General features: G+C 50.5%; 2 protein-coding genes across 6 annotated transcripts in view; both read right to left on the bottom strand.

The window, feature by feature from the left end:
• Positions 1–208: 208 nt before the first annotated feature.
• DLX1 (distal-less homeobox 1) lies at positions 209–3315 on the bottom strand. Of its 2 annotated transcripts, XM_071434912.1 has the most exons (4): positions 3003–3315; positions 2295–2494; positions 1782–1935; positions 209–1418 (listed from the first exon to the last, which is right to left on the bottom strand). In XM_071434912.1, the coding sequence occupies exons 1-4, from the start codon at positions 3313–3315 to the stop codon at positions 1348–1350; spliced, it is 738 nt and encodes a 245-aa protein (XP_071291013.1). In that variant the 3' UTR covers positions 209–1347. The 2 variants fall into 2 exon arrangements, with proteins under 2 accessions (XP_071291013.1, XP_071291012.1); XM_071434911.1 differs by having other exon boundaries at positions 209–1935.
• Positions 3316–7113: 3798 nt separating this feature from the next.
• The window catches only part of METAP1D (methionyl aminopeptidase type 1D, mitochondrial), a 43750-nt gene continuing 37523 nt past the window's right edge, over positions 7114–13340 (bottom strand). For all 4 annotated transcript variants that reach the window (XM_071434909.1, XM_071434910.1, XM_071434908.1 and 1 more), the window contains 4 exons: positions 9187–9284; positions 8503–8550; positions 7542–7620; positions 7114–7408 (listed from right to left, as the gene is read on the bottom strand). In XM_071434909.1, the coding sequence (XP_071291010.1) occupies positions 7330–7408; positions 7542–7620; positions 8503–8550; positions 9187–9284 (304 nt within the window). In that variant the 3' untranslated portion in view covers positions 7114–7329. The remainder of the gene's footprint in view (positions 7409–7541; positions 7621–8502; positions 8551–9186; positions 9285–13340) is intronic.

The following is a 13340-nucleotide window of genomic DNA, read 5'->3' on the forward strand; positions in this document are numbered from 1 at the left end:
CCGAAGGTCCCCCGATTAAACATCAGAGTTAGGCTGCCGCCGCCTAACTGGGCCCGGCTAGGCGCACGGGTGACAGGCTGCCCTGTCCGGGCCGCGTCGCTCCTCCGTCTCGCCTCCCGGTCACGGCCACCGCCGTCCCGCCGCGGAGCGCGTAGCCCGGCCCGGACCCCGCTGTCGGCCGCGCTACGGGACAGGGAGCATGCGTGTCTCTTTTTCCAAACCATAATTTTACTGTCTCAAAGAAACTTTATAACTTATGTACAAAGATTTGTGTGGGTTTTTTTCCATTTTCTCCCCCAGATACAAAGCAATAAGTTAACATTCTCAATATAAAACTAAACTTTGACATATAGAACACTAAACACAACCGAGCTCAGTTTATCACATTTTCCGAATTTCACAAGTAAAATGTCAAGATCTCAGTACACAAAGCATCATGTTTTACAGCCACACGAAACAGAACAGAAATAATAATTATAATTATAATAATAATTAAAAAAGGCTAAATTTGTGCAACATGTTTACAGAACAATAATAATAATAATTAAGAATAAAATATGTACAGCGAGTAGCTCCTGCACGTCGATTTGTGCATTTCAACTTCGGGCCGGCTTTGCGCGGGGAGGCCGCGCCGGGACTGCGCGGGTGTGCCCGCCCGCCCGCCCTCCCGGTGGGTCCCCCCCGCCGCCCTCCGGGCTGTCGTTCCGTCCTCTGCGCCTTGCTTCACCTCAGCAAAGCGCCGGCAGCTGCTGCAATTCCACTTCAGAGTACCAAACAATGTACATTTATTTCCTTTGTTAAATACTCGAGAAATGCAAATCATTCGGACCAAAACTTTCCACAGTAGCGAAGTACAAAAGTTACTGTAAAAGTTAAAATCGCATCCTTCGCTCCTGGTGATTTATTCGGGGAGAAGGGGGGGGGAACGGGACGACGGACCGTCTGTGGTTTTGTTTAAACTGTGCGTCCAAGCAGTACACTCAGCAAGCTGAGTTTGTTTCTAGCACTCTCATAGTGGTAATTTAAATCAATAAATAAACCCCCTGTCTTCCCCTTTTAACAACAACAAAAAATATACAGATGGATAGTGAAAGGTACAGAAAATGTCGCGGGAAAGAAGCTCTGGTAAATTGTACAGCTTCCTTCCCCCTTGCAATTTAAGAAACGGTCAGATCGGAGTAGTAAATAAATGACCTACATTTCAACAGACACAGACAGACAGACAGGACAGAGGAGAGGGCTTCCCCGCCCCCCAGACATCTTTTTCTGATTGTCCCACAAAGCCGCGGCCGGCGCTCGCTCTGCTCCCAGGCTGTTGTGCGGTGCTCGGGGCCGCTCCGTCAGCTGTCAGCGGTGGGAACCGGCCCGCATCACATCTGTGCTCTCCTGCACCGAGCTACCGTGCAGCGTCCTAATGGCTGGATGGGCAAGAGACCTCCTGTTTGTTTGTTTGCTTGGGTTTCTTTTTTTTTTTTAATTCTCTCTCTCTTTCCCCCTCTTTTTTTTTCTTTCCTTTTATTTGACTTAGTTTCTTTTTTTTTTCCTTTTTTTTTTCTTTTTTTTTTTTTTTTGGTCTCGGTTTGGTCTTTTGTTTGGTGTTTTTTTTTTTTTTTTTCCTGTAATAATTTTAATTATTTTCGTGACCGATAGTGCTTGCGTTAGGGGAAAACGTATATATAATCACATCAGTTGCGGCTGCTGCATAGCTTCTTGGTGGGCCGAAGGGTACCACGACGTGTAGCTGGGGATGTAGGTGCCCGGGGTCCCCGACGAGGCCTTACCGGAGGCGGAGGTGGTATTCCACACTGGAGGCACGGGTGGCGAGCTGCCCGAGAGAGCCCTGCCGTTGGTCAAGGCGCTGCTCTCCAGGGCGGCCCCTCCTTGCTTCATCAGCTTCTTGAATTTGGAGCGCTTGTTCTGAAACCAAATCTTCACCTGCAAAAGGGAACGGAGCAGGGTTCAGCATCCCTCCGTACGGTCCAGCATCCCTCCATCCCTCCCAGAGCACGACGGATCCCCGCACCCGGCGGCCCCCCAGCTTCTCTCCCTCATTCCCCCCGCGACTGCTGTGTTATTTTGTGACGCCAAGGCACCCAGTAGAGCCCCTGGGCCCACTCCAGCGGGCTCTGCGGGGGCTTCCACAGCACCGGGAGCGCCCCGCGGCGGGACGGGTGTCGCCCCGGGCCCCACTGCCCACGGCTGTGACCCGTGCGCCTTACGCGTGTGGTCTCCCACGCAGACGGTGGGGACACGGAGGGGACACAGGAGAGGGGCCGACTCAGTGGGAGCTGTACCTGGGTCTGGGTGAGTCCCAGAGATGCTGCGAGCTCGGCTCTTTCGGGGAGAGCCAGGTACTGAGTCTGCTGGAACCTCCTGTTCAAAGCCTGTAGCTGCAAACTGGAGTAAATAGTCCTGGGTTTGCGGATTTTTTTCCCTTTCCCATTAAAGCGAACTTCCCCTCCTTCTACCACAGTGCTTTTCTCCGATTCGGCCCCTACAAACAACAAACGACGCAGAATAAATAATAATAATAGCAGCAATAGCAATAATAGCAGTAACAGTAATAGCAGCAGCAGCAGCAGTAACAATAACAACTGCAACATCGACAATAACAATAATGAGAAGGAAGAAAAGTGAAGCTCGAGTAACGCTAACAAAGGCTCCGGGCGATTATGGCAGCCCAGGCTTCTTCCCAGCGAAAGTTTGCTATTTTTACAGGCTGCAGTTTAGGTTTAATTACCCTTAATTGCATACATTGTTTATAGCGCTACGCAATAAATAATTACGAAGACTAATACGTGCACATCTGGGTTGGTTTCTTTTCCAGCCAAGCATTGTGTGCTTTGTGTATTGGTCCCCTGTGATTCTCAGCCTCTCTTGACTAATATTTTGTAATTTAATTTAATTTTTCCCCCGATAGATTTTTTTTAATACAACACCCTCCCTCCCGCCTTGCCTTCCCTCCTCCCCTCCCCCCCCTCCCCAAAGCCGAGTGCACCTACCTGTCTCCTCTAACCGGGTCTGAGTCAGGCTGGAGCTGTTGGGGTAGGACTGCACTGAACTGATGTAGGGGTTGGTCGAGTGGCTGCTGACCGAGTTCACATAGGGGTAGCCCAGCGGTCGGGAGAAGGACGAAGCTGTGCTGTACGAGCTGTCAGGCTGAGAGTGGCCCGCGGAGTGTAAACAGTGCATGGAATAGTGTCCGTGGGACATGGGAGAAGGAGACATTTGCTGGCTGGGCGGCCCAAACTCCATAAAGACAGCCTTCCCTGAGACGGGGCTATTTAGACTCTCTGGCATGGTAGTCATGGTCATTTCTTGTCGCTTGGTCTGTGTGTGTGTTCTCTCTTCAGCTTGCCTTTTTGGGGTCTGTTGTGTTTCTCAGGACAGGAAAGAACCCAATTTAAGCGAAACAGGGTTTTTCACTTTCCATTCATAAGAAAATGGAGTTTGTCTCTTTGAAAAGTCTAAGCATGATGCTGTAGATCTACACAAACTCGCCTAAAAGCTTTGACTCAGCCAAGTCTATGAATATTCATGAGACGACGGAGCTGATTGGTCCGTCGTCTTGCATAATCGCTTTGGATTGGTCCGAGGCGCTCGGGGCTCGCCCGGACCCCGGTGAGCGCGGAGAGCCGGGCTGGCAGCGCCGCGCTTGCCCGAGCGCCGGCGGCGGCCGCACGCCCGCCCCGCTCCCGGCCGGCCCCGGCACGGAGCCGCCCAGGAGCCCTCTCCCATCGTAGGCCGCCCGCTCCCGCCGCCGGCCGCCGAGGGCGCCGATCCGGACTTTGGCGGAAGGCACCGCAACCCCCTCCGCCCTTGTCCGCCCCTCGCCAGGAAGGCGGCGCGGAGGGGGCAGCAGCCGTGCTCCGCCGGGCTCGGCGGGCCGCGGGGGGGTTCTTGCAGCTGCCCGCCCCGCTCCGGCAGACGCGGCGGGACCCGCGGACAAAGCGAGCGGTTCCTGCCCGCCAGGCCCCGCGGGCGCGCAGCGGCTCTCGGCCCCGGCCCGCGGGTCCCAGCGCCGTCCGCACCTCCGGATCGCGCCGCCCGGCTCTTGCCGCTACTGCTGTAAAGGGGGAAAAAAGCGATCCAACCAACCAAAGTCCCCCTGAAAGGGCCCAACGGCGCATTTGAGCTTAAAATGAAAACTTCCGCGTGCGTGAGCGGTAAATGAGGTGGGACTTAGGAGATCCTCCCCAAAAAGCCCACGATGAATCCCAAATTACTTTGCTAGATAATTAGAAAGTGTTGATAATTATTTCTTTCATAATTCTGCGGTGTGACTGTAACAGGAAAATGATCTTGTGAAAGTTCACACGTGCAGATGTATTAGTTACTGATTCATTTGATTAAATGCTAGTCTCAAGTGCTCTGATCCACAGCTGAAGGCGGCCCCATTAGCATAACACTGATGTTTAATTTTCATACGCATAATTAGCCATATATTTAACACTAATAGCAACATGCAGCCTTCCAGCATTAAACAGCCTGGGATTTGATCTGGCCTGGGCTGAACTTTCCCGGTTACACCTAGGCTGTCTAGGGTGCGCAGTTATCTCACTGCACTACATCTATGTAATCAAGCACATTTTGGCAAAGGGAGAACACCAATAAAAATGAACATTCAAAACAAATCGCAGCGTTGATGTCGTTAGAGGTACTAGCGCCGGCAGCGGGGCTTGGGCACCCCCGGCAGAGCCCGCGTAGTGTTCAGGATCTTTCGGGCAGCGACGGCCCTTGAAGCAGTCGGCCACTAACTGTGCAAAGCTAGCACAACCGAGCCCCTCTGCTCCCTTTTTTTTTTTTTTCCCCCTCCTTTCATTAGTAGCTCTGTCGGTTTTAATTGCCCGTTTCCTAACGACGCTTTTACCTCCTTCCCCCCCTCCCCTTTTTTTTTTCTCAATGTTTTGGGTTTTGTTTTTTTTTCTTTCTTTGCTCGCAATGCGCGAAGTTCATTCTCACTAACTCTCCGAGGCTTGGCGCAGAAGGGGCAGTGGACGGTGTTTCCGCACGCACACGGAACCCCCGCCAGCCAGCTCTGCCCCCCTGGCCATGGAAGTGACCACCCGAGGCGGGTCAGCGAGCTTGACCGAGCAGGGAACAGGCGCCCGGGCAGCTCCGGCACCTTCGCCGGCCTCAACCTGACAACTGCAGAGAGGGGAGGCCGCTCCGCGTCTGCCGGGACTGCCGTCTTCTGCTGCGATCGGCCGGACACGGGCAGTCCCGGGGCGAACCACAGTCCCTCCCACCCCGCCAAAGCCCCGCGGAGCGGTCGGTGAGGCTCTGCTCGCCCCCGTCCTGCAGAGCAGGGCCCCCGCCCCTCCCTGGTCCCGATCAGCGCGGCTTCGGCGGGCGCGGAGGGGCCGCGGCCACGGGACGTCCCGACCCCGCGGGAGCGACTGCCACGTCGGGACTCTCTCATCGTGCTGGCCCGGCAACACCTTCTGCATGATGGGCTTGTGCTGGCTGTCCCCGAACAGCCGAGACATCTCTTCAGTCTCGTTCGTAATTAGGATTACAAAGGTGCGCTATCAATGCCTCCGCCTGGCCGCCAGCGCTCCGCAGCGGAGTAAAACTCGCAGTCCCACTAGAGTTACCGGCGGGACTTCAGGGCGCAGTGATTACCAGGAGCCGCCGACAGCCCCCGCACGACGGGCTGCGGGGGGTTCCCCGCTCCCGGTTGCCCCGTTCCCGCCTCATCCCACGCCGCGGTAAGAGCAGGACAGGAGGCAAAGGGCAGACGATGGTCAGGAACATGGCACCTGCGGTGCTATTCAGGGGCTCCCGGCGTGGCCAAAATCCACGGGAGGCACCTCTGGTGCGCCTCCGGGACGCACCGGACACCCTGCTGCCCCCAGTGACTCTCAGAAGGGGCAGCGCGGCCGGGCGATGGAACGTAAGGGAACAAAACACATGCCCCTCCAGGCAATGCCGACTGTCCTTTTCACTGTTTAATCTCTGCGTATTTGTAAACTTGGCTGCATCGTTTGTTTTGCAGGTTTTATGGCCTTCCAAGCTCCTCTCGGGAGGATGAAGCTGAGTGGCTGCCCCGCGGTGTTAGCTGTATTCAGGGAGGGGGGTCCCTGCTTTTTGAAAAGCTGCTGTTAGAAACTATTAGAGCTGAGAGCTCACTGTATCTGAATGAAAGCAAACAGCAGAGTAAAGCTGTAAGAAAGCAGCTTACTTCTGCCCAGGACCACTGAGGGAGCCAGTGCTGAGCCACTCTGGTTGCCTGAATGTCCAACTGGCCAGCCCTCAGCATGCGACCCCATCTGCCTGCAATGAGGGCCAAGTTACTTGTACCAAACAGCACCGCTGTTGCCGTGGGCCTGGGGAAATTCTGGAAGTCCTTTAATTATCTCCAAGGCTGCTCCACGTTTCACAGGCCCAGGTCCTGCTCTGGTAGCCTCCAAATACCAATGCCAGACTTGTTTGGTCCCACAGGGTGGTCAGCAACTGGCTAAATTGCAAATCAGGCCCTGCACACCCAGCAGGCCCAGGACAGGACTGCAGAGAGCACAGGGCCGAGTGAGACCGCAGCTCATGAGGTCCATCGGTTCCAAACTCTGGGCAGGAGTCAGGACTCATCTTCCAGACTGCAAACTCCTCTATCTCCATAAAATGCTTAAACTGTAGTGTGCCTCTCCCTTAACTAACATGGGCACCACAGAGCAGTGATTACCCCAAACTGGCTAATTTTTCAAGCAGGGCAATTATTGATCCCCGGAGAGGCGTGCTTTGCATCTCATTTTTAATCACTTTTTGTGCTGTGTAAAAAGAGGCAAGAAGCGGGGGATTGCTGCTAGGAGTGATGCTGGGAAGAGTCTGCTCCCTCTGCCTGACACTCTCAGGAAACTTTTTTCCATCCTAGTAGAAGTTAAAGCCTGGGAAACAGCACTGTGTTAATCTCAATGAAGACAAATTGACTCCATACCTCAGCTATAAAGGGAAAATGCTATGTTTCTCTGTCCTCTCAACTGCCTAAAGACTGTATCATCTGATATCTATTTGCCCCACATAGGATTTGGAAGAGAGGGGCACCACTTTCTGCACCTAATCCCAAATAACCCAAACCCTTTGCCACTTGCAGACTATGCTTGGCTGCTCCAAGGGTCACAAAAAACCTAAAGACTTTTATTAAATACTCACCAGGTAATACACAGAAATGTCCAGAGCCAACCCGCCAACCCCTCAAATTGCTTTTTCGGTCCCCTGGAGTGACTTATGCAACAGCCATTCCCCTCAGAAATTACAGAAACCTCTTCTCTGTCCCGAGTGAAACTTGAAATCCCAGAAGTACAGCAAGTCTCTCCACTACTTGCTCCATCTTTAGGCTTCTTCCACCAGTTTCGTGAGGATTTCTGCTCCCTCTGAGGTAATCACCAGGGTATGTTCAAATTGTGCCGATCTGAAATTCACATTTAGCAGTTATGAGGGGGAAAACACATTCACCATGCCTGGAAACTCATCTATTTGGGTTTTTTGGGCTGGCAGTGATGAGTTCTATGTCTTAGGAAATACCAAAAAATAAAATCAGGCACCTTTTATTGTCTACAGAAATCGCAGTCCATTTGTCCTCCAGAATCTTAAATTCAGGGGATCCTTCCATTATTATTGGCTCTGCATCAAGAAAAACAAAACGTATTCTAAAGTTAGTTGCATTCCTGTGTGGATTATGAAACAATCAAGAACAGGAGGTATCTCAGCAGGTAGCTCCCCATCCACACAGGTCCCATCTCCCTGGGCTGGCATTCTCTTGATACACTAAAATGTGAACTAAAAAGGAAGACAAAATAGCAAGTTAGGAAGTTGCCCATTCCTCTTTTGTAAAAGCATGGAATTTTAATCAAGCTTTAATTAAGACCGTGTGGATAATAACCAAAGCACCAACCACATTTATAAACAACAGATAGTTTTAAATATTTGAATTTTTTAAACAGGCTTAAAATGTTCATTAAATCAGCAAAACAACAATTTTCTTATTTCCTTCTAATTGCCGTGCCATTTAGCCACACAGTGAGAACGAAGGCTTTTCCCCCAGCAGTTCTCCACGACTGGAAGTGAGCACGATCAGTCTGCGGGGTGAGGCTCCGGCTGGTTACCGCCGCCGCAGTCCCCAAGCCCAACAGCAGCTCGGGAAGGCAGCAAATGACTAAGTGCCACCAGGCTGCTCGGCTTCGGGGACACGATCGCATCCTTCTCACCCTCCTCAAATTAAGTGTGCTGGCAGAGTCTCTGCCTTGCCAGAAATAGGAATAAAATATTAGCAAAATTTATAATTAACATTTCATTCTTTAAATCTTATAATTTGAAAATTATTTAATCCAACTAGTTCCCAATGCATTTTTTAAAATGATATTTTAATCTATTTCCTAAGAAGTCAATCTCACCGACGTCCCCCTGTCTGCATGGTTATTTCTATTTTCCAATAAAGAAATGTTACAGATCTGGGCTGCTCCGTGTGTGCTTTTTAACAGAAAGCCATAGCAGAGAGTTACTAACCTATTGTGAACGCCATTCCCTCTTCCATTAACAAATCACTGTCATTGGCTACAAAAGAAAAAAAAAAAACCGCGTTTATGCATCCTGGGTCTTTTTTTTTTTTTTTTTTTTTTTTTTTAAGAGAACGCAAACAACGCAAACAAGCCCTTTGCTTAAACCCCTTTTTAGCTCGCAGGTACTGTGCACCCGAGCCCCGTTATGAGCCGGAGCACCCGCCGAAAGCGATCCCACCCCGGCCGCAGCGAGACCACCCCGACGGCGGCTCCGTCCAGGCCGGGAGCTTTAACGTTTTAGCAGGGATTTTTCCTTGCCCCGAGACAAACTTTGCCGGCGTGGCTCGGGCACGGGCGGGATGCGGAGGCACGGGACAGGGCGGCTGCCGCCGGGAGCGGGCGGGGCAGGCGGTGCGCGGCAATTCCGCTAACCAGCGACTCGTCCTCACAAATACCCACGCGACCCTCAGAAAACGAGGCCGGGGATGCCGTCCAGCTTCCCAGCGATTTAATCTCCCCACTGGCAATCCCCCGTCCTGCGGGACCGGCAGCGTGCGTGGGAGTGTGTGGGTGTGTGTGTGTGGGGCTCTGCTCGCTTCACCGCCCGCCCTCTCCCCCTCCCCGGAGCCCTCTCATCGCCCGGGCGGCGCGGAGCGGGGGAAGACGGGCCCGGCGGGCGGAGGCTGCTTACCGTGGTGCCACACCTCGGGGTGCCCGTGAAAGTACGACCCGATGCCGTGGCCGACGAAGAAGGGGCAGACCTGGAAGCCACCTTGCCATGCCAGGGAGCTGCGGAGGCAAAAAGGACCTGTCAGGGTGCGTGCCCCCACCACCAGCCCTGCTAGACGGCCCCAGCCCCAGCTACCGCGTTGCTACCGACCCTGGTCACCACTTTGCCACCGTTCCGAAAGACAGGCATTGAAGGGAGCATGGCTGAGCCATTGTTAGGTTTCAGAGTGAACATGCCTGCCAACAGAGGCCGATGGCTCCCGTGCCAGCCCTGCTAAGTAAAACGGCAGTGTGTTGTCTCCCTGCTCGATGGAGGGTAACCTCTTCCACGAGCACACTGAGAACTCATTTTAAGATGGCACAGCTGAAGTTGGCAAGTCAGGCAGCCGAGGCCCCAGCACAGTACCAAACCACAGCCTCTGCCGAATTCTCTGGAAGTGCAGAGTCTGTGCTGGGCTGCATACCCAGGGGCGTGCACTGGGTTACCTGCAGAAGGGGCTCCTGCTGCCAACAGGGAGAGTTAAGAGCCCTACTACTTTTCTTTCATAATACTTCAAACATTTAGTATAAAAACCTATTGAAAGTTCAGCAAATAGATGTATGCTAAATAACAATGTATTTCTAATGAATCTATTGCCACAGAGGCAAAACCAAATCATAACAATTACAATATTTCAGTTCCGCCTGAGAGATCTGGCCTGCCTTTCATGGCCTGCCTCAGGGAGAAGCATCTCTGAGAATTGCCTCCATGACCATGGCTGAGCACTGATCCCTACCCATGGAAGGAAAGCAAATTCCTATCCCAGTTCCCTGAAACTGGAGGACTTGGAGATACATGGGATATCCTCTGGCTGCTGGCCCCACCCCATGTCTGCAGGCTTCACTTGCAGGGTCACCCTGTACTCAGGCAGTGGTGGAGGCAGTGGTGGACAGTGATTTGAGGCAGCTCAGCCAAGAGGCCTGTTTCCAAACCAGAAAAATGCAGAGATTCACAAAAATCTGGAGATGGATTAGAAGTGCCAAGAAAGTTACCCTTGTCCCTGCATGTCACCCCCATCCTATTTCTAAAATCAAACAGAAGCAAGACAGGAACACACTTAGCCTGAAGAGATTTTGCCTATAACATTAAAAGATTCATTTGCTTCTTTTTGAATGAAGGTAGGCACTGAAGAACTTCAAGTTTGTCTGTATTTATGTCTTAGGAAATGCTCTCTCACAGTTTCACAACAGGTAGAAAGCTGGAAAAGTTAGAAAACTCAACTAAAGGTAAAGCTGTTGCAGAAATTAAAGCCTGTTAATCCCCATGGGGTAGCTTTTATTCAGGTGCAAAGTGGCCTCAGCTTGCTGTACAAAGTAATCACCTTTGCACACCAGGCTCCACAGACTCTGCAGTGCTGGCTCCAGTGCCCATGGGTCATCGTCCCAGAATTTAATGCCACTCAATTGAGGGACATGCTGCTCCACCACAGTTAAACGGCAATGAGAGAGTAGAGTTGGTTAATGCTGCAGTGTTCAGACCTTAGAACATGTTTTAACAGGATTCGTATATTACCTTCTACCTTTTTATTGCTCTGATAAAAAGACTCATCATATTTCCTCATTAACTCTGGAGAAGAATAGAAATTTCAGGTTTAGGTACCCCCAAACTCCAAAGTACTGGCAAAGAGGATTACTGATAAAGCTAGAAATTGGGGCTTAATTTGTTTGCACTCAAAGTCCAAGCTTTATAAATAATTTATATATACATAAACTTTATACATCAATTATTTTGAAAAAAAATCATGAAGCATTATGCAATGGGAAGTCTTATTAGAGATGGAAAATACTTTCTCCCCTGCCTTTCTATCATGTTCCCCATATCTGGGTCAGATACTTGGCCTGCTGGCTGTGATGCCGCTGAAGGTCAAGCAAGAAGTACAGGGAATGGTGATGAGTTAGAAAGCCAGATTCCTCAGAAACATACACAAAATCCAAGATCTCCAGTGACCAAGCCCAGAGCAATGCAGATCATGATTCCCATATGAGTGAAGTGATTCTCCAAGGAGAGATAGGAGAAGCCATTCATGCAACATGTGATAAGGTTTTCTTTCATCTTCTTCTCCCAATCTTTTAGCAAAATCATAAACAATCACATTAACTCTTCAGCTTTGCTGATGTCCTTACATGGCATCCTGACCACTGACAGAGCATGGTCATTTTTTGTATTACTACTGGATTTTTTCTTCCAGAAAAATCCATGTTCTGTAGCAAAACAGAAATAGTTTCTCTCTGTGCATGTATTCTTCTGAGCACCATGGCTACATACTTTGCAGTGAGCAGGGGAAGCTCCAGCCTCAGCATTCAGCTGCTGCCAAGGAGGGTGGCAGTAGCAGCAGGAGCTGTGTGTTGGGCACCAAGCACACAAGCCCTGGGGCACACAGAAGGCAGTGTTACAACAGGATCCTGCCCTCATGCAGTCAAAGTAATGATTCATATGCATCTCAATGGTGAATTCTACCACTTTCTTGCCAAACAGCTTGAAAACAACTCTGTTAGCATCAGTACTTCAGTGGTTACTGTCTGTGATCAAAGAGGGGATCCCAGAGCTCACAGGGCTTTGACATCTACACTGACAGACACTGTGCCCCTCCTTCTTCCCTCTTGTTTACATACAGAGCCTTGGTATTCTCTACATAAAATGTAACACGGTCAACAGACCTGCAGTAACACACAGAAAATAAGCTGCAGGTATGAAATTCAACCATTTTCAATCTGGTTTTAGTATTTGCATGCACTTCAGGCACTTCTCTCCACAACTACTAGCTTTACTTTGGAGTATTTAATAAATCCTAGTGTACTCTTACATCCTTGTGGAGTTACAATAAAACACCCAGTTTTCATAACAAAACAAAGCTGCTAATCCTAGCTACAACTTGCAAAGGTAATCCTGTAAATGTACATGTTGGCTGTAACTTTGAGACAGCTCTGAGAAGAGTGAATTGAACTATTGGTCTTGGTTAGCCTCTCCAATCTCCAGGATTCCCAAGCTGTGGAATCTGATTAAAAAATCAAGATGCCAGAGAGTGGAGCATTTTTGCACACAATTTACCATTTCTTGCTGACAACAGCTCAACATTTTGGTCTCACTGTCTCACTGCCCAGCTCAGGACCTGTCAGTGGTGGCCTTTCTTTGCAGCTTTCCCATGAGACAATCTTACAAGATTGCAGCCCCAGCTTCATCAGATGCTTCTTGCAGACAGGCAGTGTAAGCTTAGATAGCTGGAGGAGGCCTGACTGCAAGTGGGAAAGCAGTGAAGGCAGGAGGCAGAGGTTGGCATGGCTGAGCTGGGCTGCCTGGCATCTGCTGTGGGAGAGGATGTGCCAGTTCCCCTTGGAATGGGGAACATCCCAGCAAATCATCTCCAGAGCAAATGCTGGGGCAGCAGTGGTACACCTCACAAGACAGCATCAAGAGAAAAAAAAAGCTTCTTCAGAATAATCACTGTTAAAAATACCCATTGACAACATTTATTATCACACATATTGATCTTTATTGCATATTTGGGCAGAGGTGAATTGGGCAGGATTAAAAGCATAATTATTTAGTGAGCCCAATACTTGATTCCATGTTTTGCTGCCATGTGTTCTAGCCCAGGGGCTAAGGAGTCAAGAGAGCTGCAGTGCTGCTTTTCTTTTGCTGATGGCAAAGCCAGGCCAAGTGTCTGGCAGTGGCCTGGATCAGCAGTGACCCAGCTGGTAAAGGAACATCACCGAGGGCCAAGCTATGCTCCTGAAGCCATTGTCAGAGCCTGTCATAGGGTGGTGTTGTGCTTCAGAGAGTGGAGACAGGAAAGATAGGTGTCAGTTGCCATCTGAGCATCCTCTTCCCATGTTGCCAGACAACAGCTAATTCTCTGAAAGGAGGGATAAGTGTGGAGACATGCATTGCTGTCCTGACAGCAGCCTAACAGGGAAATTGCCACAAAGGAGGAACAGGCAGGACTGACTCTCTAGAAAGCTTTCCCCTATACTCAAGCTTCCCCTAAAAGGAGCTCTTGGGTGATAAATCCCTCCCGTTAAGCTGAAAAGCAGGTTGAAAGAATTTCCTTAGGGAGCTGTCATGTGCAGATACCCTGT

The sequence above is a fragment of the Agelaius tricolor genome, unplaced genomic scaffold (genome assembly GCF_023055355.1).
Source record: "Agelaius tricolor isolate 1412-34295 unplaced genomic scaffold, bAgeTri1.0.p SCAF_10, whole genome shotgun sequence".
Classification (NCBI taxonomy): domain Eukaryota; kingdom Metazoa; phylum Chordata; class Aves; order Passeriformes; family Icteridae; genus Agelaius; species Agelaius tricolor.

What these genes read in the sequence shown, in the direction of transcription:
- DLX1 (XM_071434911.1), bottom strand. Translation starts at nt 3,315, where the DNA reads ATGACCATGACTACCATGCCAGAGAGTCTAAATAGCCCCGTCTCAGGG. An exon ending in GACCCGGTTAGAGGAGACAG is followed by an intron (nt 2,495 to 3,002) that starts GTAGGTGCACTC and finishes TGTTGTTTGTAG; the next exon opens with GGGCCGAATCGGAGAAAAGC. An exon ending in TGGGACTCACCCAGACCCAG is followed by an intron (nt 1,936 to 2,294) that starts GTACAGCTCCCA and finishes TCCCTTTTGCAG; the next exon opens with GTGAAGATTTGGTTTCAGAA.